Genomic DNA, 23,315 nt, shown 5'->3' on the forward strand with positions numbered 1-23,315 from the left:
AGAATCCCTTTGGGTTCTTATGAACTTATGCTATAGTGAGCTGTTTCATTCACATTTTGAACCAGTCATTAGGTTAATTACCAAAGGAAGCTGTAATCTCTTTTTTTTATAAATGCTGCCTGGTGGAAGGTGTGCTGGTGCTCAAATCACAAAAGCATTTTTCTCATACGGTGGGAGGGAGTGGTGGCATCGTAGCACCTCAGTAGAAACAGGGCATCCTTGACTAAGGCTTTGTGATGTAGCAGGAAATCCAGTTTCAAAGCTTTGTAGAGCTTATAATAAAATGGCATCCACATTCTTTCATTTAAATCCAACTGCTTGCAAGAATGCAAAAATTGGTATCATAAATTAGCAGGCTGCTCTTCTGTTAGACAAAATAGTGGTCACTTGGTTCCAAAGGGCAAATTTTGTTAATTGTTTATGTGTTTCATTGAGGCGAGACTCATTCTTATTGTGGGAATTCTTAAAGATATCCTACTCCTATGTAAGAAAATTATAGACAAGGAAAGAGAATTTTATTTCTTATGCACTATATAAAAGCTAATAAAATATTAACCAATTAGATAATTATAAAGCCTGAGTATATTAAAGTGTTATGCAAATACTGATTGATAGTCATACCATGGACTCACAGAGCAAGCAAAAGCATGCCTGATTCAAATTATAGGAGCTTTTATTTGCATTTCTACAGAACCTATTATTAATGGGTCTCAAAGCACCTTTTAAGTCATAGTTATTAAAGCCCATAAATATAACCCAAAAATGTCATTTTATGGAGGAAAGAAGCAAGAATTCCCCTTTACTTCATACATAGTATGAGATCTGAATGCCTGAGCTAAAGTAGGATTCTCCATATGAAAAGATTACTCATATACTATGGGTGTTTGGATCTATGATTCCATAGATATAGAAATTGGCAGCCATGAATTCAAGGTTCTCATACCGAATATCTCAATCTATGGAGTCAGAACTCTTCACTTATTTTTGAAATTCTACGTGCGTAATAGCTCTAAACAAATCTTCCTGGTATGGTCTATTTTAATATTTCTCTGTGACTATATCAAATCTGAAAATAAAAATTATGCCACACATGAAAGTATTTAAAAATATTTTGGAATGTCCTATCAGGTTTATTTTTTTCTCAAGATAATATCGTATTCCAAGGACTAACAGCTTGTAAGCACCGTCAGTGGGACCTGTGCTTATTTCTAGACCTTGTAGCAAGTCCTTCAGAGGTTGTGAGGATTTCTAATCTGTCTCACATATTCCTTTGCCCTTCCTCCCTAATTTCTTTTTCCCCTTTCCCTCTTTTGCAATTTCCCTACTCTCTACAGCTAAGCCCAGGTTGGGAAAGCTCAAGAATATTCCTAGTGCCTGACTCTCCCTCTTCTTCTGTCTCGAGTCTTCCAACAACCCCTTTTCCCTCTGTGATTGACCCTAATCTTTATTTTCTTCTGGTGTGGAGAGATCATGCTGCAATTGCTGAAATAAACTATTGTAAGGCAGCTCTACTCATGGTTATACTTCAATGTTACAGAGTTTCCAAGTAAAGTATAGAATAGTGGGCACCTGCCTTTATAGTTAGGGACACTGGAGCCCAGAGAGAACGAGGGACTCGACTGAGGTCATCCAGCTGGTTTCTGTCTCCCTGGAACTGGGACCACAGCTCAGGTCTCTACGCTGTTAAACCAAAGCTTTTTCCCTCTACTTCATAGCAATTATATAAGGCTTTGAGTCACACAAAAAATTTACCCAGAAACATAGGGGCAGAACTAGAAGAAAGAGTTTGTTGATTTTATCCAGGGCTGTGGATCAGCAAGATGAATTAAACCTTCAGGGACCTGAAGAAAAACAGAATGATGTGTGTGTGGAGTTGGAATGGTGGACCCTGGGATGACTGTGTAGGAGTTGGATGACTGGAGGTAGGGGGGGATGAAGAACAAGTTGAGGTGGAGAACCGGGTGAGGTAGAATGGTAGCTGTAGAAAGATGTAGAAGGATGGCTAAATTTATGGCCTTGGCAATGCATTGTTGATGTAAGATGGAGACAGTTTCTATCGGTTGCTGGATGGATGGTCCTTAGGGAAAGCAGAATCTCTCAGGATGACGTCAGGGAGAGGGAGAGAGAAAGGCACGTATGGCATGTTACAAAGTTCTTAGGGAATGTGAACTCATAACAAATCCCTGGGAAACAGTGTCTTAGAGGGTCAGATATGTGCCTATTCTGTAAGAGAGGCTGTATTTCTAATTTCTCATTTTCATATTTTTCTAGGGAAAACTGAGGCTACTATCAAAAACTTCAGTCCCTACTATAGTCGCCAGTACTCTGTGGCTTTCTGCAATCATGTACGCAGTGAAGTAGAACAGCAAAGAGATTTAACCTCACAGTTTTTGAAGACCAAGGTAATCCATGGACGTTGGTTGACAATGTCTCCCACTGAACAATGCTTTATAACTCATAACGTTTCTGAAATAAACAGTAATTTAAATGGCAGTTAAAAAAAAAAATCTCTTCTCAAATCATTTCATGGTCAAAAAACTCTGAAAAAAACCAAACAACTCTGTCTGCCTAGAAGTTAGAGCGTATGGTTTCTTGTTGATGGTGTAATCCATATTAGAAAATTAGTGTGATCCAATTTTATTGTTTTTCCCACACTGATATTTTAATATCAGGAAATCTGACTTGCTGTAGTGAAGTTCAGTTTAAAAAAAAGTCATAATTTTAGTGCCTTATATTATGGGCATTTTTGTTTTGGTCATTGATCAAATATGATTTTTTTTCAAATCTCCTGATTTATTCTTTCTCTTTTGCTCCATGATAATAATTACCCACAACCTCAACACGTATTCATTGATACCTACTATGTGTCAGGCCCTATTCCAAGAATTGGGGATCAAGATAAATTCTCTGCTTTCCTGTATATATTAAAAAATAGGGGACAGACAGTAAACAAAGAAACATACCAGGTGGTATCAGGTCATAATAAATGCTCATAGAAAAATGAAGCAGGAGTCTTATTTTAGAAAAAATGATCAGAGAAGGCCTCTATGAAGATGAAATTTGAGCAGGAACTGGAGTGAAATAAGAGTAGGCTGTGAGAGTATCTGCAGGATATGGAACAGTAAGTGCAAAGGCCCTGTAGCAGTCATAAGCACATCAAGAAGACTATGTCCTGTGAATAGCATGAGCAAGGGAGAAAGGTGGTAAATCATTATGGAGTGAAAGGAAGGGACCAGACCATGGAGGAGTGGTAGATCATGATAAGGGTCTTTATTTGTAAATGTGAAGAGAAGTTATTGGAGGATATCAAATACAGAAAATTGCAAATACTTACAATTTTCAGTGATCTCTCTGGGCTCTCTATAGTGAATAGACCATGATGAGGGATAAGAGGGGAGCTGTAGACTGGTGAGGAGGACACTGTAGCAATGCAAGAAAAGACTGGTGAAGGCAAGTTGGATTTGGGTGGTGATGGTAGCAGTTGTGAGGAAAAACCCAAGTCAAGATGGACTTGAGCTAGAGTTGATGGAACTTGCCGATGGATTGGACAGGACATTACAGAAGGAGAGAGAAAATCAGGGATGACGACTTGGTTTTTAACCTGAGCAAATAAGTTCAAGGAGTTGCCTTCTACTCGAAGGAAGAGTCAGAATTGGGTGGGAATCATGAGTTCCCTTTTGGCCACGTAAGTTTGAGATGCATATTTGACATACACCTGTGGAAATATTGAATAGATAATTAGCCGACACTTGGAGACCAAGAAGAGGAGAAGGATGCAGCAAGATGGATTGGTAGGAAATAGCCTTGCAAGAGGAGAAAAATCAGGAAGAGGAAAGAAGGGCTTCCAAGAAGGAGGGAGATATAAATGGGTCAGACACTGCTCAGATGTTAAGGTGACCAATAGGTTTAGCAGCATGGATGTGTAGGGATAACTGTGTCATTCCCAAAAAACAGTGAGTCTCACAGCGTAGGGAGCTTGTTAAAAATGCAAAGTTTGGCCTATACCCCAGAGATTCTGATATAGTAAATTTAGGGTAAGGCCACATTTTTAACAAGCCTATCGGTTGATTTGAGTGGCCCAGGTGAAAAAAAAAATGCTGCACATAAAACTATAAAATCAACCTATATATGGGTTCAGTCTCAGTTAAAGGGAAGATTGAGATCCTCTCTTACCTGTTAATGAGTCCAGATAGGAAAACTGCCTCTTTATCTCTCAGGACAGAATAAATTCAGAAGGCAGTCTAGTTCATCCCTTAGCCAATTCTTAAAAAGATTAGCATATCTGTCTTCTCCAAATGGTTTATGCAAATTTTACTTGAAGGTGGAGAGATAGGTTTCTAAAAGCCCTTTGATTTTTAAATAAAGGGAAAAGAGATGTAAATTCAGTGACAAGTGAAAGACAGGAAGCCCATTCCTGTATTTTGAGATAATACAGGGATTTTACTATGAGAAAGGATGGGAGTTATCCCTCACACAGTTAGCCCAAAGGGAGGCCTAACTAAGAAACTGGCAGAGACTTCCCTATAGCACATATGTCACCAGGGTTAACAAGGAATCATTAAAGTTTTACTTAAGGAGAAAGGTAGAACTGGAGTTTGCTGGCTAGCCTGCTCGTTCTTCAACCAGAGGGCAAACTTGGTCTCCTTGAAGAGCACGTAGGGCAAACTTGGTCTGCCTTGAAGAGCACGTAGATGGGGCAAGTGTTTACAGACTGTGTCCCCAGGGCTTTTGGATCTAAAAAGACCACCGACCCTCAAGGCTATACCTGAAGGTATGGCCGATAAGGGAGCAGCCTATTAATTCTCCTGTTTTCAGGCATATTCAAGGTATTTCAGGTATATTCAACTGACACTTAACTACCTCTTCCACAGTTTATCATTAAGTGACAAGTATACAAGGGCACAACCTTATTACTACAATCCCTTCTACCCTCTGCTTCTCTTCTTGCAGCACAATGGAGGGAAATGGAAATCACAAACATATCAATAAGACAAATATTTGCATTTGGTCAGAGGGAGCAGGGAGCAGAAGTAGGGAGGGAGGTGGGGGAAGCAACCATGTCCCCAGGATCTCAGGACAAGATAGTTTCCTAAAACATTCCTTGAACTCCGGTGGATAGAGTTGGTGACAGCATGCTGTTATCTTTTGTTGTTACGATTAATGGTATTTACCTTCTTTAAAGCCGCCATTGGAGCCTGGAACTGTTCTATATGAAGCAGAGCTATCCCAGTTTGCTGAAGACATAAAGAAATGGAAGGAGCGGTACATTGTGGTTAAAAATGATTTTGCTGTGGAGAGCTATGAGAACAAAGAGGTAAGATGTTTCCTTGTTTGCGCTGGTCCTTACAACATTCATCAACATTGGCTGGGTTGATGGACATGCCTTCTCCTTCGAGACTGATTCCTTCAATAAGCACTCACTCATGCAGCTACTTACGTTCGTTAACATGTTTACTGAATGCCTATTATATGCCAAGTGTTCGAGAAGGTTCTGAGCCTCTAAAAGCAGGTGAAACAGATGCTTGTAGTCCAATGGGCAAGGCAGACTTGGAACGAGTAATTGCAAGTAAGTGTGAAAATAGGTTACACTAAGTGACCAGTGCAGGAGTCTTTCCTAGGATCATTCAGCTTCAAGGTCTTTTGTCACTGCTCTGATATGTCTCCCTCTCTGCTCAGTGTCTCCATGTCTTCCTACTGGTAAGCCTCCTATGTGACAAGCAGCTGAGGAGTTAATAAGACTATGACTGCATTTGCATGGGTTACCAGAAAGTCGGGCATTTTAAGACTTTATTCCACTTATACTTAACGGATTTTTTTTTTCATTTAACTTTTTCCTGGTTATCATATGATTTTTCTGTAAAATCATTAGATGACTATCTAATGTAAGATGTCTGCAAGCTATGGAGAAAATGAGGTAATGTATAACGTGCCTAGCGCCTGGGAGGACTTCTGTTTTTGTTGGTTCCCATTTCTCTCCCCACGTGGGGAGGTCATTTGGTTCTAGAGGAGAGAACACTGGGCGGTGAATTGGGAAAATGAAAGTTTAGGTTGGGCCTCAGTTAATGTCAGAGAGTCAGGCAGAATGATCCCACTGGTTCCTTCCAGATCTTGCGCTGTGCCCATTTTTGGTCTACATAGATACTCAAGCTCCCTTTGGAGTGAATAGTTACTCTTTATCAGTTAAAGGTGGTACCAGGTTTAAAACTCTGCTTTCTTGACTCCAAGTTTGAGAGAAGTCAGGGTGACCTCCATGGATACTTTCAATAATACCTCAGATGCTAAAGCCTCAGGAAGAAACTTAAGATTGGCAAGTCAGTGTGTTTCCTTTCCATTTCTGATGGGAAATAGAAGCAAAATACAGTTTGAACTTATTCCACAGGCTACTAGGCAATGTTCAAGTGCTCTCCTGGATAGTCTTACTCTTTTCAACATTCATTAAGCGAATATCTTCTCTGCTTCTCTATATTAGGACTTTATTCAGCACCTGATTTGCTCTCAGAAGCAAATGATCAATGCACTACATATAATAATGATAATAATAAATCACCTCAGGGGTGCTCGGGTGGCTCAATCAGTTAAGTGTATGACTTCTGCTCAGATCACGATCCCGGGCTCCTTTTCCCACGTGTGCTCCCTCTCTCTCTCAAATGAATAAATAAAATCTTAAAAAAATAAAAGAAATCACCTCATATTTTATGTGGCACATTACAGTGTTCTTTCCGGGAAGCTTGAGAAGAGGCAGTAGAGCAAAATGGTTAATATAATGTGCTTTGAATCACACCTTTGCCAGTTACTGGATAGGTGTCCTTGCTTAAGTTATAAATCTCCCTGAGCCTCCGTTTTCTCATCTGTAAAATGGTGACCATGTTGTTGTAAGGATTAAATAAATGTACATATTGAAGCACTTAGCGTATGGTCAACCACTGGCGGAGCCAAGTGTGGGGCCGTTACGGTATGATTGCTACTAACTAATTGAGAGGAAACACTCATGGAGCTTTCTCTTGGACTTAAGGTTTTTAGCACATTTGGGGCTACCTGAACTTTTAATTTTGAATCAGGTTTTGGGACTTTTTCCTTCTTCATTTTTTTCTAGCTTTCTCCTTCAACTTGCAATTTATGGACCCTCTTGCTTTCTTTGCTTGCTCATCATTTTTAAGTAAATGTGTTCAGGGGCACCTGGATGGCTCAGTCGTTAAGCATCTGCCTTCGGCTAGGTTTGTGATCCCAGTGTCCTGGGATCGAGCCCCACATTGGTCTCCCTACTCAGCGAGGAGCCTGCTTCTCCGTCTCCCATTTCCTCTGCTTGTGTTCCCTCTCTTGCTGTGTCTCCCTCTGTCCAAAACAAAATAAAACAAAAACCTTTAAATAAACTTGTTCAGGTTGTTAAGATATAGTCACTGAATTTGGTAAAAGCTATATATTTTTTTAAAAAACTTGGAAATTTTACAGGAGCCTCTGGTAGGGCAACTCAGGGGCACTTCGGTCTGTTAAAAACTTGGAAATTTTATTTTATTTTATTTATTTATTTTTTAAAGATTTTATTTACTTATTTGACAGACAGAGATCACAGGTAGGCAGAGAGACAGGTAGAGGGAGAGGAAGGGAAACAGGCTCCCTGCTGAGCAGAGAGCCCAATACGGGGCTTGATCCCAGGACTCTGGGATCACGACCTGAGCTGAAGGCAGAGGCTTTAACCCACTGAGCCACCCAGGTGTCCCCAAAACTTGGAAATTTAAAAAAATGCTCATGCAGTTTGCCATAATTCCCCGCAGTTTTAATAATATCCTGTTTTTTTTAATTTATAGAAAGGCATTTTTTTTATTATACCGAAGAGTTACATATTAAGTACCCATAAATTGCCTATTATTTCATTGAGAATCCAGTTTTGGCAGGTAATTAAGCAGGAAAAAAAATGAAATGTTCTCATTCAGGATTCATGCCCTAATTCCTGAACACTTTATGGACAGACCCGGATGTGAACCCAAGATTTTCATCAGCTCACTGCCGGGCCATTGACATGTTCTTTGAGCTTGAATTGTCTCATTTATAAAATGGAGGAAGAAACTAATTCTTTTAATTTTTTATTTTTTTATAAACATATAATGTATTATCAGCCCCAGGGGTACAGGTCTGTGAATCGCCAGGTTTACACACTTCACAGCACTCACCATAACACATACCCTCCCCAATGTCCATAACCCCACCACCCTCTCCCTGCCACCCTCCCCCCAGCCACCCTCAGTTTGTTTTGTGACATTAAGAGTCTCTTATGGTTTGTCTCCATCCCGATCCCATCTTGTTTCATTTATTCTTTTCCTACCCCCCAAACCCCCCATGTGGCATCTCCACTTCCTCATATCAGGGAGATCATATGATAGTTGTCTTTCTCTGATTGACTTATTTTGCTAACCCTCTAGTTCCATCCACGTAGTCGCAAATGGCAGGATTTCATTTCTTTTGATGGCTGCATAGTATTCCATTGTATATTTATACAACTTCTTTATCCATTCATCTCTTGATGGACATCTAGGTTCTTTCCATACTTTGGCTATTGTGGACATTGCTGCTATAAACATTCGGGTACACATGCCCCTTCGGATCACTACCTTTGTATCTTTAGGGTGAATACCCAGTAGTGCAATTGCTGAGGGTAGCTCTATTTTCAACTTTTTGAGGAACCTCCATGCTGATTTCCAGAGTGGTTGCACCAGCTTGCATTCACACGAACAGTGTAGGAGGGTTCCCCTTTCTCCGCATCCTCGCCAGCATCTGTCATTTCCTGACTTGTTAATTTTAGCCATTCTGACTGGTGTGAGGTGGTGTCTCATTGTGGTTTTGATTTGTATTTCCCTGATGCCAAGTGATGTGGAGCACTTTTTCATGTGTCTGTTGGCCATCTGGATGTCTTCTTTCCAGAAATGTCTGTTCATGTCCTCTGCCCATTTCTTGATTGGATTATTTGTTCTTTGGGTGTTGAGTTTGCTAAGCTGGAAGAAATTAATTCTTAGTGCTGTTTTGAGTATTAAATAACATAACATTTATAAAAGTCCAGATTAGGGCCTGTTAGAACAAATAATGCAATTCAGTCTTAAGGTCAGTCTGAGCTGAACTGCTCCCAGGCATTCTCAAAGTCACAACTTTAGATTCTTCTCGGTTGTGCCCTGGGTCCCTGATGTGCTTACGCAGTTGAGTAGTGCTTCTTACAAATGGGAAATAACCCGGGCACCTGGGCACCTTGGTTGGTTGAGCATCTGCCTTCGGCTCAGGTCATGTTCCCAGGGTCCCCCCACCAGGGTCCCTGCTCCATGGGGAGTCTGCTTCTCCCTTTCCCTCTGCTCTGCCCCCCTCCATACTCTCTCTCAAATAAATATATAAGATCTTTACAAAAAATTTTTAAAAGAGAAGAATTTGTTTTGTTTGGGACTCCTCACCATCTTATTGATGGTAAGCGACTAAGGTATCCCTCTCTGCCCCTCTTCTACATTTCCCAATTTGTTCTAATGTCATGATATTGCCTTTCCATCCCATATCATTTTACTGCAGAAGAGTCTCACGTGGTGTCATGTCTTATCATGGCAACACTTTTCTGTTTTGGGTGAAAATCCATGGCAACCATCATTGCAATTATATGTCCCCCATGTCATTCGTCATCGGTCCCCAAGCCTTTTGTGCAGTAAGTGTCTGTGTGTGTCATCACCCTTGTGGTTATGCGAATGATTCAGGTGCTAGCGTCTGAAATGGTAGGTGTGGTGCAGGATTTCTGGAAGTTCCTGAGATGATATTTTCCCCACTAGAGAAACATACCTAGAGTGAATTTCTTGAGATTAAGGACTCTGATTTACCATGTTGGGACCATCACTAAAGTACTTTGCAAGTCACAGGTACACAAAACATATTTTTTAAATATGTGGCTCTTCTTCAGAGACATAGTGTAGGAACTGTTATCTCTGAGTGTGTGTGCCTGTGTCTCCTTCTAATATTCTTGGTATTTTCCAAAAATCCAAATGGGGAAAAAAAAAATCACCTATTTATGCCTTTTTCTCCCCAGGCCTATCAGAAAGGAGCGACTCCTAAAAGCCGAATTCTTCCAGCTGGGGGCAAGGTGTTAACCTCAGAAGATGAATATAATTTGTTATCTGATCGGTTCTTCCCCGACCCTATTGGTGAGTCACTGAGCATTCTTTCTCGAGGCAAAATTCCTACACTGGCTTTGTCTCGCTGGAGGAGTGGTTCTCAGTGGGGGAAGGGATTTCACTCTGCGGGGATATTTGACAGAGTCTGGAGACAGTTTTGGTCGTTACATCTTGGGAGGCTGGTGCTATAAGCATTTAGTGGGTAGAGGGCAGCAGGCTCTCCTGCATAGGACAGTCCCTGACAATGAAGTATCTGTCAGAAGACGTTCACTGTCGAATAGTTGCTGAGGTTGAGAACCTCTGGGCTCGCCATTCGTTCTTTGTAGACAAATGGGAGATGCAAGTTCTCTAATTTGGGTAAACGTTTTACCACTTCTGCTATTGTAAATCACATTCAGTAACACACAAGTCAGGTACAAGTCAGGTTGTAGCCCATGGAAAATGTACCATTCAGTTGTCAGGCATCCTGACTTTAATCACATCACACGGGGCAGCAGAAACAAATAGGTAGGGCCCTATTTCTGTGAAGTACGCAATCCCACCTTTAAGCAAGCAGGTCCAGACCTGTCAGGGAATATTATTTTTATAATTTTAGGATGATATGCAATAAATTATCCTGACCTGACAAAATGCTTTAAACAAGCATTACAGTCGCTCATAACTCCTGTATAAAAATAGCATTGCATTAATCTGGACGTAATAACTGGAAGTAATAACTGCTGTCATGGAAAGAGTATTGAACTATAAATTTAGAAGCTGGATTTTTATCTAGTTCTGCAACACTTATCAGTGTTTTTTTCCCCAGCCGTTGCCCAGCTTCTCTGCTTTCTGATTCTCCCATTCTAGGCCCTTGAACTTAAAAACGTAGAAAGGTCTTTCCAGCTCTAACATTCTCAGATTCTCATTTATTCCACTTTTTGCATGTAGAGAAAGGGATGGATAATATAGAGACCAAATAGCGCGTTTCATAGAGGTTCATGAACTGTGGATAATAACTCCATCTGGCTTTGTGTAAATCATACCACACGGTAATTACTTGGTTTCTTGAAGAGCGCCCTGGTTCTTATTAATGGGCAAAATCATATCATTAGAATTTATGGAGAAAAATATAATCATTCTATCAATTGTTATTTTGGTGTAGAATGCTAAGCATAGTGTTTTTAATAGGACTATTATAGGATTAGTACATGGGCCATAAACCTAGATTAACAAACTATTACTAAGTAATTCAGGCTAAAACAATACTCTATGTGCACTATACATTTATTATATTTTCTTTCAACATCTACTTGTATGTCATCTTGGCTCTGGAGCTGCTGCTAGAAATGGGAATGCCAACTTGATGACTCTTGGGAATTTCTCCAGTAGAACTTTTCAATGCAATCCATCAGAATGGACAATACATTTATTGATTTATTGGTGAAATCATATCAGAAGGAATGAATAGGAATAAAAAACACAAAGCCTGTGTGACTAAAGCCATTTGACCCAAGGCTTCAGATTGGGGTATTTCAAGGATTTTTTTTTTTTTTTAATTGTATGGCGTGGCCATCTGAATTTTAAAAATAGAATATTCTACAGTAGATCATTTGTAGTATCTTTGGTAGTCAACTCAGAAAAAATGCAGAATGATGGCATCTGGAAAATTTTGTAAAATGTTAAATGAGAGATAACTAGAGGCTAAGAAGAGTGAATTTTATGGGGCGTGAAGCTTTTAAAGGGTCAGTGCAGCTTTTGAGTTGTTTGTACAAAACTCTGACATCTTAGGAAGGGCGAGGGGAATTGTACCATAAAATCATGTTGATCAGGAAGATTCGCTGTGTGATACTAATTCAACAGGAAAGCATAAAGACAATAAAGATAGAAGGCATTAACCTCACTTGAGAAAAAGCACTAGAGGTTATGAATAAATATGTCTTCTTTACGCAGTATTCTACTAAGATGATGTAGCAATAATGCCTTCATATTTTGCTGAAGTGATTCACGTGACATTTCGTTAGAGTTTAGTTTGCTGCAAACAACCAAAGACTCAAATACGTAAGGCTTTATTTCTTGCTAAAGATATTTTGGATATTACAAGTCCAGGGCTGGTATGGCAGTTCCGTAAATGTCAGGGACTCTTTCTGCCTTGTCTCTCTGTATGTCTAGGCTGTGGCCCTTACTGATACAGTCTAAGGGGGCTGTTGGAGCGTTAGGGATGGTTTTCTCGTTCCAGAAAGCAGGCAGGAGAAAAGAGAAGGAGGTGGAGACTTCCCTCTCTTTAAGGATCCTTCCAGGTAGTTTCACGGCCACTTCAGTTTCTGTCCCATTGACTCAACTTAGTGGCTGGGACCCACCAAGTTGCAATCGAAGCTGAAAATGTAGTCTTTATCTTTTTTTTTTTTTTTTTTAAGATTTTATTTATTTATTTGACACAGAGAGAGAGAGAGAGATCACAAGTAGGCAGAGAGGCAGGCAGGGGTAGGGGTGTGGGGGTGGTAAGCAGGCTTCCTGCTGAGCAGAGAGCCCCATGTGGGGACCATGACCGGAGCCGAAGGCAGAGGCTGCAACCCACTGAGCCACCCAGGCACCCTTGGAAATGTAGTCTTTATCTTACACGGTTACTTACTCAACAGAAAATTAGGGATTTTATAACCAAGAAAGAAGGGAAAAAGACATAATGCTATAGTTTTGGAATGTTGGTGAAGTCCGGAGCCAATGGCCAAGAAAGAATTCTCGAGACATCTTTGGTGTAACAAGGCGATTTTATGAAAGCCCGTGGGCAGAAAGAGCTGCGGCACTGGGGTGTTGAGGAATGGCTGATGATATACTTGGGAGTTGGGGGACTTAAGGACAAGGGATGGTGTCTGAAAGGACTTTAATATGCTAAAGAAGATGGCAGGATATTGGAGGCTTGTTTTTCCTTCTAGTAGTAAGGCATTAACGTTAAGACAGTTGGGAGCTTCCTGAAGGAATGTTATGCGCTGCCTGTCTCAGATCCTTGTCGTAGGGCTGCAGGTCATAAAGAAATTTAATTTTGTTCACTTTCCCTTCTGCCTCAGTTTCCCCCATCACTCATGGAAGAGAGGGTGATGTTAGGGTGAGTTATGGGTCTCTGGAAGTTCTGCTATTGGTCAGAATGCTTTTTCTTTGTAAATCACTAAGATCTTGGTAACTGATGGAGACCATGTCCTGCAGGACTGTGATCTCTGTCAGTTAACCCTCTGTTTTTCCCTTCCCTTGCCAGGACTGCTCAAGGAATGTCACACACATCCCTTTCCGGGAATTGGGGGTGGTGGGGAGGGGGCAGTTTGCTTGGTCCTCAGCTTGCCTTCTGCTTCCTCATCAGGCAATGTGTTACAACTACAGGTTTGTGCTACTGAATTTAATTGTTGATTCATTTGTTCATTTGTTCGTACAGTGATTCTTTTTATTTTTTTTAAGATTTTATTTATTTTTTTGACAGAGATCATGAGTAGGCAGAGAGGCAGGCAGAGAGAGAGGGCGGGGGGAGGAAGCAGGCTCCCTGCTGAGCAGAGAGCCTGATGTGGGGCTTGATCTCAGGACCCTGGGATCATGACCCGAGCCAAAGACAGAGCCTTTAACTCACTGAGCCACCCAGGCGCCCACAGTGATTCGTTCTTATATTATGTGCCAAGTAGTTTGTGAGGTACTGGTGCGCCCAAGTTTGTGGTTCTAGCAAATTCTACTTTGTTCCCTTCAGATTTAAGGACATTGAACCAGAGTCCCCATATATGCCCAAGGATATCTATTTTTTATTTACCCAATCTTGATTTATTGATTTGCCAGGAGCAAGACTCTGTTCTGGTCTCCCATGTGGCTCTGATTCATTGTTAGGTATGCCTGGTGCTTTCAGTGGCCTCTCAGAGGGCCCTTTGGTCCTTCCCTTCCCTGAGGTTGGTGCCCATTTTATGTAGGTAGAGAGCGTGAGCTAATAAGCTGGGGGTTGTTTAACCCAGAGTAATATCACATAACCGGAATGCATGGAAGGGAATAAAATTTAGGTAGGGATCGGAATAGTAGCATGGTTTAATATGAGTTTCTTAGAATTGATTTTGAGTAAGTGGTAAAAATCCATCATTTAAAGCTTCTAAGATTTTCTAGGACAACATAGAATGTTTAATCAACAAACTGTGGTTGAATATCTCCTCGGTTCCACGGCTTTGCTAAGGGCTAAGCGTCCAAAGGTGCATAAGGTGTGATTTCCATCCTCTTGGAGTTCCAGGGCACTGGTACTGCTTCCCGGAGAGGGTAACTGTGTGAGAACCAGTGGGGGAGCTCCTGTCACTCTGGGCCCTCCACCCTGCATGTCAGTGCCAGACATGAAAACAAATCTGTACAATATTTAGGAAAAAAAGGTAGGGACCACTCAACCCTGTCTCTAGGGTGCAGGGAGGTGCCAACAGAGGCATCCAGAGGAGCTGCTTTTTGAACTGACTTTAAAAAAAAAATTTTTTTTAATTATTATTGTTTTTTAAAATTTATTTTTGAACTGACTTTTGAAGGATGAATGAGAATCTTCTAGGAGAAGGCATGGTGAAAAGGGTAGAGGGAAAGGAAGTAGGACCTGCAGAAACAACATTCCATATCATGGAGTGGAGGACCGTGCCAAAGGAGAGCAGAGACTAATCAAAATGGAGTGAAACCAGGACAGAGCAGGGCGAACACCAACACTTCACAGGGGGATGGAGAGAAGGGGCCGAGGGAGCCAATAGAGCAGACCAGTTTGAAACAATTTTTTTTTTAAGATTTTATTTATTTGACAGAGAGAGAGAGAGATCACAAGTAGGCAGAGAGGCAGGCAGAGAGAGAGGGGGAAGCAGGCTCCCCACTGAGCAGAGAGCCCGATGCGGGGCTCGATCCCAGGACCCTGGGATCATGACCTGAGCTGAAGGCAGAGGCTTAACCACTGAGCCACCCAGGCGCCCCTGAAACAATTTTTAAAAAGCACGAAGGACATCAGGGGAGAGGTGACCCTTGCGCAGGGGCTGTGCTAATCTTCTCTGTATTGTTCCGATTTTAGTATATGTGCTATCAAAGCAAGTGCTGGGAGAGAGGTGCTCCTGCGAGTCAAGGGGAGAGAATGTTTTCGAAAGAAGGGACAGATAGCAGCAACAGATACTTCAGATCAGGTTAAAAGTCTTAGATCATGAGGAAAAATAAAAAGGCTTAGGTAAGGAAGAAGAAGCCACAGGTTGACAGTTAGGACAACGTCAGTGACCTCAGCCATGGGGTTTTGGGACTGGTGGGGCAGGAACCAGACTGAGGCAGGAAGAAGCAAGTGTTGGGCTGGCAGTGAGCGGGAGGAGCCAGGGAGCACAGGGCAGAGGGCAGCTGGCGGAAGGGGAGCCTGTGGGGACTGGAGGGTGAGTCACTATGCAGGCCGGTGAGCCTGAAGAGGGCCAGCGGGGACACCCAGACTCTGTTTGCGGATCCTTGATATGAGGAAGTTGAGAAAGACGATGTCTGGTGGCCTTGGCTGTCCCTGTCAGGGAGGGGATGAGGCTACTGTCTGGAATGAGACAGTTACCTGTGGAGGGAGTGAGAAGAACCTGAACGGCCATCTCCCGCCATCTTGGGAAGACATCTCCTCTCACCTTTCTGTCCCACGGCCTGCCCCAAAGAGCTTCCTTCAGGACCCGAAATAAGTATTTTAAATAAAAGACACACGTTTTAGACTGTCTTTGTGTTGGGGCGCCTGGGTGGCTCAGTGGGTTAAAGCCTCTGCCTTTGGCTCAGGTCATGATCCCAGGGTCCTGGGATCCAAACCCCCGTCAGTCTTCCTGTTCAGCAAGGTGTCTGCTTCTGCCTGCAGCTCTACCTACGTGTGCACTCTCCTCTCTCTCTGTTAAATAAATAAATAAAATTTAAGAAAGAATGTCTTTGTGTTTTCCACATTGCCTTAGCCTCCAGTGAGAAGGACAACGCCCAGCCCTTCGTGGTCTTGCCCAAGGAATTCCCGGTGTACCTGTGGCAGCCGTTCCTCAGACATGGCTACTTCTGCTTCCATGAGGCTGTGGACCAGAAGAAGTTCAGCGCTGTCCTCAGTGACTGCATCAGACATCTGAATCACGGTAGGACACGGTGCCCTCGCATCCCCCATGGGGCTGCTTTGGCTCAGGGGGCCTGGTCATTCACCTCAAGGACAGTTCCTAGAGAGTGATGCCCCCCGGAAGGAGGGGAAGTCGCATGAAGCAGGAGTCTGTACATGGGAGCACGGTCACTGTGCTGGTTGCTTAGTTAGCTCTGGGAAGCCTCCATGAAACAGAATGTGGGGCATTACCCCACGGCACGCATGAGCCACACTCATGCATATAATTTTGAGTATAATTCATCCTCTTCCTTTTTCTTCACGTTTCTTACTGAAATGACAACAAGAATGTGCCAGCTGTCCCTGGAGAATTTAGTCCTTACGGCATTTCTTGTTTTTTTCCCCTCACCTTTATTTCTAAATAACTTGTGCAAAACTTTATGGTACGTGCAATCACGGGGCAAACTTCTTGAACACTGATTTTTGGGGGCTCCCCCTCGGGAGTAATTCACTGGCTTTCTGGTGGAGCCCCGGTTTTGCTTTTCTAGCAAGCTGCCCAAGTGATGCAGAGCTAGCTGGTCCCGGGCCACACCTGAAGTGATGTTGCTTCACTTGGCCTCTAGGTATGGACATAAGTACCATCACATCTATAACGGAAAAGACTTTTCATCGCAATATGGAATGTTTTGATGCATTGTTGGGAATGCCGGTTTTTCTGGAATCCACAAAGTTTTCAGTTACAGATGATTAAGCTCTTTGTTCTTTGGCAGCTGGAAAGGCAGTCGTTAGATATCACTGAAGACTTACTCTGTGCCAGCCTTGGTGGGTATTAGGAACAGAGAAATGAACCAGGCAAAATCCCTGTCTCTGGGTCTGTATTCAAATAGGCACGAGGGACAATACAAGATAACTTGATAGTTCTCAAACGTAATGTGTCTTGGGGTAACTCAAAGCGACTATGTGGTGAAGAATGGAGTTCAGGAGCACCTAGGTGGCCCAGTGGGTTAAAGCCTCTGCCTTCGGCTCAGGTCATGACCTCAGGGTCCTGAGATCGAGCCCCGAATCAGGCTCTCTGCTCAGCAGGGAGCTTGCTTCCCTTCCTCTCTCTGTGCCTACTTGTGATCTCTGTCTGTCAAATAAATAAATAAAAATCTAAAAAAAAAAAGGAATGGAGTTCAGTACTTTAGATTTGTCAGAGGAGACCTCTTTGATCAGGTGACGTGTGAGGTGAGTCCCCTTCCCCACCAGTGCCTTTTTTTTCCCCCAATAAGGCTAATGTCATTGTATCTTTAAAGTTCTGAGGTTTCCCTAAGGTTGTCAGTCCCAAAGAGCAGGAGTCAGTGAATGATGTGTGTTGGTCCGTTCTTGATTTTAGCTTATGTATTGATAGGAAGCAGATCGGAAAATATACCGTCACTCTATTTTGCTGTAGCAACTCTGAGTAACGTGGGTCATACATTGGCTCCTAACTCGTCAGAGACTTTATAAAAATGACACCCTTATTAGTATCTGGCCTTCTGGTTTGGATGTTCCAGAGACAAAGAATTGCCCAGTATTGTCTGTTCCGTCTAGCTCACTTTTCAATACACTTATACCTCTGTGTGCAAGGCCTGGGTCTAGTATGAACATGCTGTTGGCACTAAACACAAGAACCATGAAGTTTCCCTAAGCGAAGAATGTTCTCTGCCTAGCCAGATGGGACTTGCTTCATTCCTCCTTCCATGTACATAATAGGAAATTCCCTGAGGAATTTCTGGATGTTACGTAGCCTGCATTCAGATTCCATTTATGGAAGATTTCAGTCCATTCAAAATCTAACTCCGCTCCCCAGTGTTATCAAAAGCACCAAGATAATGAGGTCTGGTCATGTTGCTTTCATTTTCCGTCACATTCCTCTGTCCAGAAACCACTTTTCCTCACCGTGGCTTTATGCCCACTTGATGGGATATGGCATAACTTCCAGTAGCTCTAGGCAGAGCCAGAGACCATCAAAACATTGTAAGGAACAGTTCTTGACTGCCTAGGTCCTTCCCTTCCCACCTGTCTTTCTGAGTGTGTGTGTGTGTGTGTGTGTTTGTGTGTTTTAAATATTTTATTTATTTATTTGACAGACAGAGATCACAAATAGGCAGAAAGGCAGGCAGAGAGAGAGGAAGGGAAGTAGGCTCCCCGCTGAGCAGAGAGCTCGATGCAGGGCTCGATCCCAGGACCCTGGGATCATGACCTGAGCCAAAGGCAGAGACTTTAACCCACTGAGCCACCCAGGTGCCCCTCTTTCTGTGTTTTTGACTGCACAATGCACTACCCCCCCATTCCCCTCCCCCAGCCCCTAGTCGTCACTGACTCACTTCTGTTGTTTCTACCTCTACTTGGTATTCATTGTATGATCTTGAGTAAACCCATAAGCGAACCATGATTATTTTTTTCCATAATTACCAGAAGAGTCTAGAACCTGATGTAAAATTAGGGTCAGCCCACCCTTGCAGATTAACTGGCCCTCAAGCCACATCACACGTCTGCTGAGAACCAGCATATTCCAGCAGCCAATGCCAGGTCACTGCGGATCGTGTCTGCTCACCAGGCCTTGGGGCTCTTCTTGTCTATTCAGGTTTACTGAGATGTAATTGTATCAGTCAAAGCTGTGTCGCATGCTAATTTGATGTATGTATATATAGCATACAATGGTCACCACAATAAGTTTAGTCACTATCCATCACCTGGCAGAATTACAGTATTTTTTTCTCGTGATGAGAACCTTCAAGATTGATTCTCTTAGTGACTTGCAAATATGCAGTACAGTATTGTTAACCGTAGTGACCGTGTTGTACATGACGTCCCAGAATTTATTTTATGACTGGAAGCTTATACCTTTGACCACCTTCACCCCACATCCCCGCTCCCCACCTCCTGCCTCTGGCAGCCACCAATCCGATCCCTGTTTCTATGACTTGGAGGATTTTAGGTTTTGGGTTTTTTTTTTTTGTTTTTTTTTTTTTTTCGGATTCCAAATGTAAGTGAGATCATACGGTATTTGTCTTTCTCTGGCATATTTTACTTAACATGAGGGCCCCCAAGGAATCTTTGAGGGAAGATCATTTCCTTGCCTTTGTGGTAAGTTCCACCAAGGATGCCTGTCACTGGGGGTTCCTAGGAGATCTCTCTTTGTGCTCAAATCTCGCCATAACCCAGCCCACTTGCCCAGAACTTCTGGGTTCAAATTGGTACAGGTCCAGGTAGGCCGGTCCATTCATTCTGAATCCAGAATCACTTCTATTCCTCCTTACCGGGTGCCTGTGTTTCCTTTTTAACCCCAACAAAGGGCCGGATTGCACTCTGGTCTTGGACTATAAGGCTGTGTCCTAGGGCAGGTTAAGGCAAGTAGAGGGCTCTCTGCTCCTTCTTTCTTCAAGAGAGGGAGCTGGTTCTGGGCACCTCAAAGTTGACTTACACTCCTAAGGTCCATAAAGGTGTGTGTTTGTGTTGCTTTGTTTTATTTTTGGCACCTCTTCTTTGGGCAGGCATAAAACAATTCCACAATTATTCTTCAGCAGAACATCTTACTCCAAAACACTGTACTAACTGTCAAGCCCATTCCACGGAATGTGCCAGCAGCAACTGCTGTCCTCTGTTCTTTTGGAATCACACAGCATCCCTTGTCCCCAGTGAGGGAAGGCCAGCGTTCTAAATGTCCAGTGCTCTAAAATGGGAGTTATATAATGCCAAGGTATTTCAAGATAGTCCTGTTGTCCAAAATTCATTCTTGTTCTTTAGAATTTTAGTTTGCAAAATCTGGTCATTGTAGTTACAGGGATAGGATAGTTAAAACTCTTAACAAATACAGAGAGTTGCATAGGGAACAGGGACTAATGATCGTTATTGACAGGAGTCTGTCTTTTCAGCTCAGGGTAATTGTTCCTTGGCATAGGAATTTGCAGGATGGGGAGAAAGGGTTTCTGGCAGGAAGAATAGGATATGTGGGGGCCAGGAAGAGAGTCAGAGCTTTGGACCATTAGGGAAACTGAAAGAATTTTGTGTGGCTGGTGCTCGGAGAGGAGAGAGGAGCCAAGTGGGGATGGAGAGATGGGCAGGATCCAGGCTCTAAAGGGTTTTGCAATGGATATTAAGGGATTTGCACTTTATTCTAACAGCACGGGAAACTATTAAAAGGTTTTAAGCAGATAAGTGACTCAGTCCTGTATTTGTTTTAGAAAGGTCACACTGGCTGCTGGGTGGGCAGGGATGGGAGAGTAACATGCTGGGATGTCAGGAGGCCACTTGGGAAGCCGTGGCAGGCACCGTGCGATGGGAGCCTGCACCAGAGAGTGGATAATGGAGATGGTGAGAGGTAGCTGGATAAAAGAGATATCCAGGAAGTAGAATGAACAGAACTCGAAGTTAGGTAGTGTGGAGAGTGAGGCAGCGGGAGGATTCCCGGCTGTTGCCATTGTCTGAGCTGGGAGCCTTGCGTGTTGAGGAGCAGGTGCCAAGACAACGGGGTCAGTGTCGTAGACGTTGAGTTGGAGAAGTCCATGAACATCCAGGGGAGGAAGTCTCATAGACAGACGCGTGGCCAGGGCTGGAGACAGGAGGACCCTCTGGAGGGGAGACCCAAGGGGGAAGTGAGCAGCCTGCAGGCCGTCATTAAGCTGTGTAGGAAGGCTGTCGTTTGCAAGCCGCTCAAAGGCAAATTGTCTTTTTTCCTATGGATCCCCCTTCCCAGCAATAGTCCAAGGGCCTGGGGCCAGGTAAAGGCTCTGTAAATCTCTCTATCCTCCATCCTTCGGTAGTTACAAATACACTCATGTGTGAAAAGGCACGGAATACGTATGTTGGTGCAGCTTAAAGATGTTTGTATATAAAACCTGCAAACATTTAAGGAAAACGGGTTGGCGCTTTTATGTTAGGTAAGTGCTGACTTGTTCATGCACTACACAGATCTGTGATTTTACTACTGAACCTTCAGGCAACATGCTCGTCGGGAATATAAAACCTTTGTGAAATTCAGTGACTGTTAGGCTTTCTGACTCACCCTTTTCGTACAGGTACCTCTTTAATTGCCAGTGTCCATTCTGTATTTTATTTCAAGTTCGCTGTTACCAACCTGCTTCGGGACTCGTATAAAAAACATTCCCAGAGGCTTTTAGTTGATGTTATTTCTTCCAATTACTGCCACCTCCTTCTGCATGTAACAGATAAATCATCCGTAAGCATTTTTTTATTAAAATCCTTCAGTGGCAACCGCTGCTGTCACAAAGATGAAACATCTCATTCCAAGGAGATTGGCTGTGCCTGATTTGCTGTGTTCTCAAGCACCAGCCTCCTTTCTCCCAATCTTGCTATCTTATACCTCCTGCCTTCTTTGGATAGGAGTGTTACGGGGACCCCTTTGGCTAGCATACATCTCCGATACCCAGTCCTCCCTTCCACCTACTCAAATTCTCTCTTGCTCCTTTAAGAACCAGCTTCAGTCTGACCCCTGCCGAGAAGACTCCAGGATTAACTTCCCGAGCACCTGTTATCTGTCCTGCTGATTGGAAACTCTCCACAGTCTGCCTTACATTCTTCATTTTCATGTCTAACCCGTCCTATTTCTCTTCCTTTATTTCAAGTCCCTCAAGGGAAATCGTACATCACCCTTTGCGGCCCCCTGTAGTGCTCAGACAAGTATCTTGTGTTTCATAAAATGGCTTAGGGACCTTCGTGAATTCATAACTTACTGCTAAAGGAAAGCTGATTTCAGAATTGGAAGTGCAGTTTGAGAGATGATGATTGTTTAAGTGTGGCCTGGCCTACTTCATAAACACACTGGCATGAATGAGTGAGGAGATTTGTCAATACAGAGCCTGAAGGGTTTGAGGAACAAAAGTGTCAGATGCCAGAGGACGGCCATCACTGGATGCACGGTGGTGGAGTGCTGGGCACGTTGTGTTGGACGGTCCTGTGCTAGCCTGAAGGACAGCCAGGACTGCCTCTGAGCAAATGCCGTATCCCCATCATCACGAACACTAGGAAGAGGGGACAGTAAAATATCTGGGAGGCATGAGGACGCCTGGGTCAAAAAGACAGAATAAAAGGAGAGCCCAGGGGCGCCTGGGTGGCTTAGTGGGTTAAAGCCTCTGCCTTCGGCTCAGGTCATGGTCCCAGGGTCTTGGGATCGAGCCCCGCAACAGGCTCTCTGCTCAGCGGGGAGCCTGCTTCCCCCCCTCTCTCTGCCTGCCTCTCTGCCTGCTTGTGATCTCTGTCAAATAAATAAATAAAATCTTTAAAAAATAAATAAATAAAAGGAGAGCCCAGAGGATGCTGGAGAGAAAAACAAAATTATGTCAAGGCGCTCTGCAGACCTCCGTTTCGAGCGGGGCTGCTCAGTCACTTACGACAATGATGGCATCCAAGGGTGCCCATGACGGAGTGAGTCAGGCTGAATGTGAAGCTGTCACAGTGATTAAACTTTAGAATTGGCTGCTGTCAGGGCTGCATGCTTTGAGCTCTTCTCCCAGAAATCCCACGTCAAATCAAACGCCTTCATTAGATTTGGTTTTGACACTTACACATTTTAGGTGTTCCGTAAATGCTGCCAAATTAAACTGAATTTTAAAACAGAAAAGGATCTTCTGATTCAAGCAGCTACAGCAAAGCTTTTTTGGGGTGTGTTTCTTTGAACGTGATGTGTTATGCTCTCCGGTGCTCACCGGTAGATCTCAGATCTGTTTCCACTACCTTTTACTTGGAGCCGTATCGCCTCAGCCCATCATCACCTGTGAAACACGTTCATGCCTTGAGGGACTCAGTGTTCTGATGTGATGATCAATCTAGTTTAATTGGCAATATACAATGTGTTTTATGTTATTATAACTGAGACACAGACTTAGGAATTTGTGGCATGTGCTTCTATTTATAGACACACTGGTCTATGCGTCAGAAAATTCTAACTATGCTTGGGCTCTTTTGGATGCTTTATTACAAAAGAATGTTCCACTAGACATACATAAATAAAAGTACAGTTTGTATAAACATCTCTTGGCATGCTTTTACTTCTAAAAGGCGTTCTGCAACGTACCTTTGTTGCAATGCACGAAAACCTCCATGCACCGCAAAGAAAAATGCTTGCTAAATTCTTGTTTAATCAGTCACGAGATACCGGTTTCCAGTTT

General features: G+C 43.1%; 1 protein-coding gene and 1 pseudogene across 1 annotated transcript in view; one reads left to right on the forward strand and one right to left on the reverse strand.

The window, feature by feature from the left end:
• Positions 1–23,315, forward strand: part of NIBAN1 (niban apoptosis regulator 1) — a 149,372-nt gene that overhangs the window by 59,967 nt on the left and 66,090 nt on the right. The window contains exons 2-5 of the mRNA XM_032862640.1: positions 2,272–2,402; positions 5,183–5,314; positions 10,049–10,163; positions 16,040–16,207. Of these exons, the coding sequence (XP_032718531.1) occupies positions 2,272–2,402; positions 5,183–5,314; positions 10,049–10,163; positions 16,040–16,207 (546 nt within the window). The remainder of the gene's footprint in view (positions 1–2,271; positions 2,403–5,182; positions 5,315–10,048; positions 10,164–16,039; positions 16,208–23,315) is intronic.
• Positions 15,077–15,176, reverse strand: LOC116870902 (annotated as a pseudogene).

This window comes from Lontra canadensis, unplaced genomic scaffold, assembly GCF_010015895.1.
Source record: "Lontra canadensis isolate GAN:19392208 unplaced genomic scaffold, GSC_riverotter_1.0 scaffold24, whole genome shotgun sequence".
NCBI classification, from domain to species: Eukaryota; Metazoa; Chordata; class Mammalia; order Carnivora; family Mustelidae; genus Lontra; species Lontra canadensis.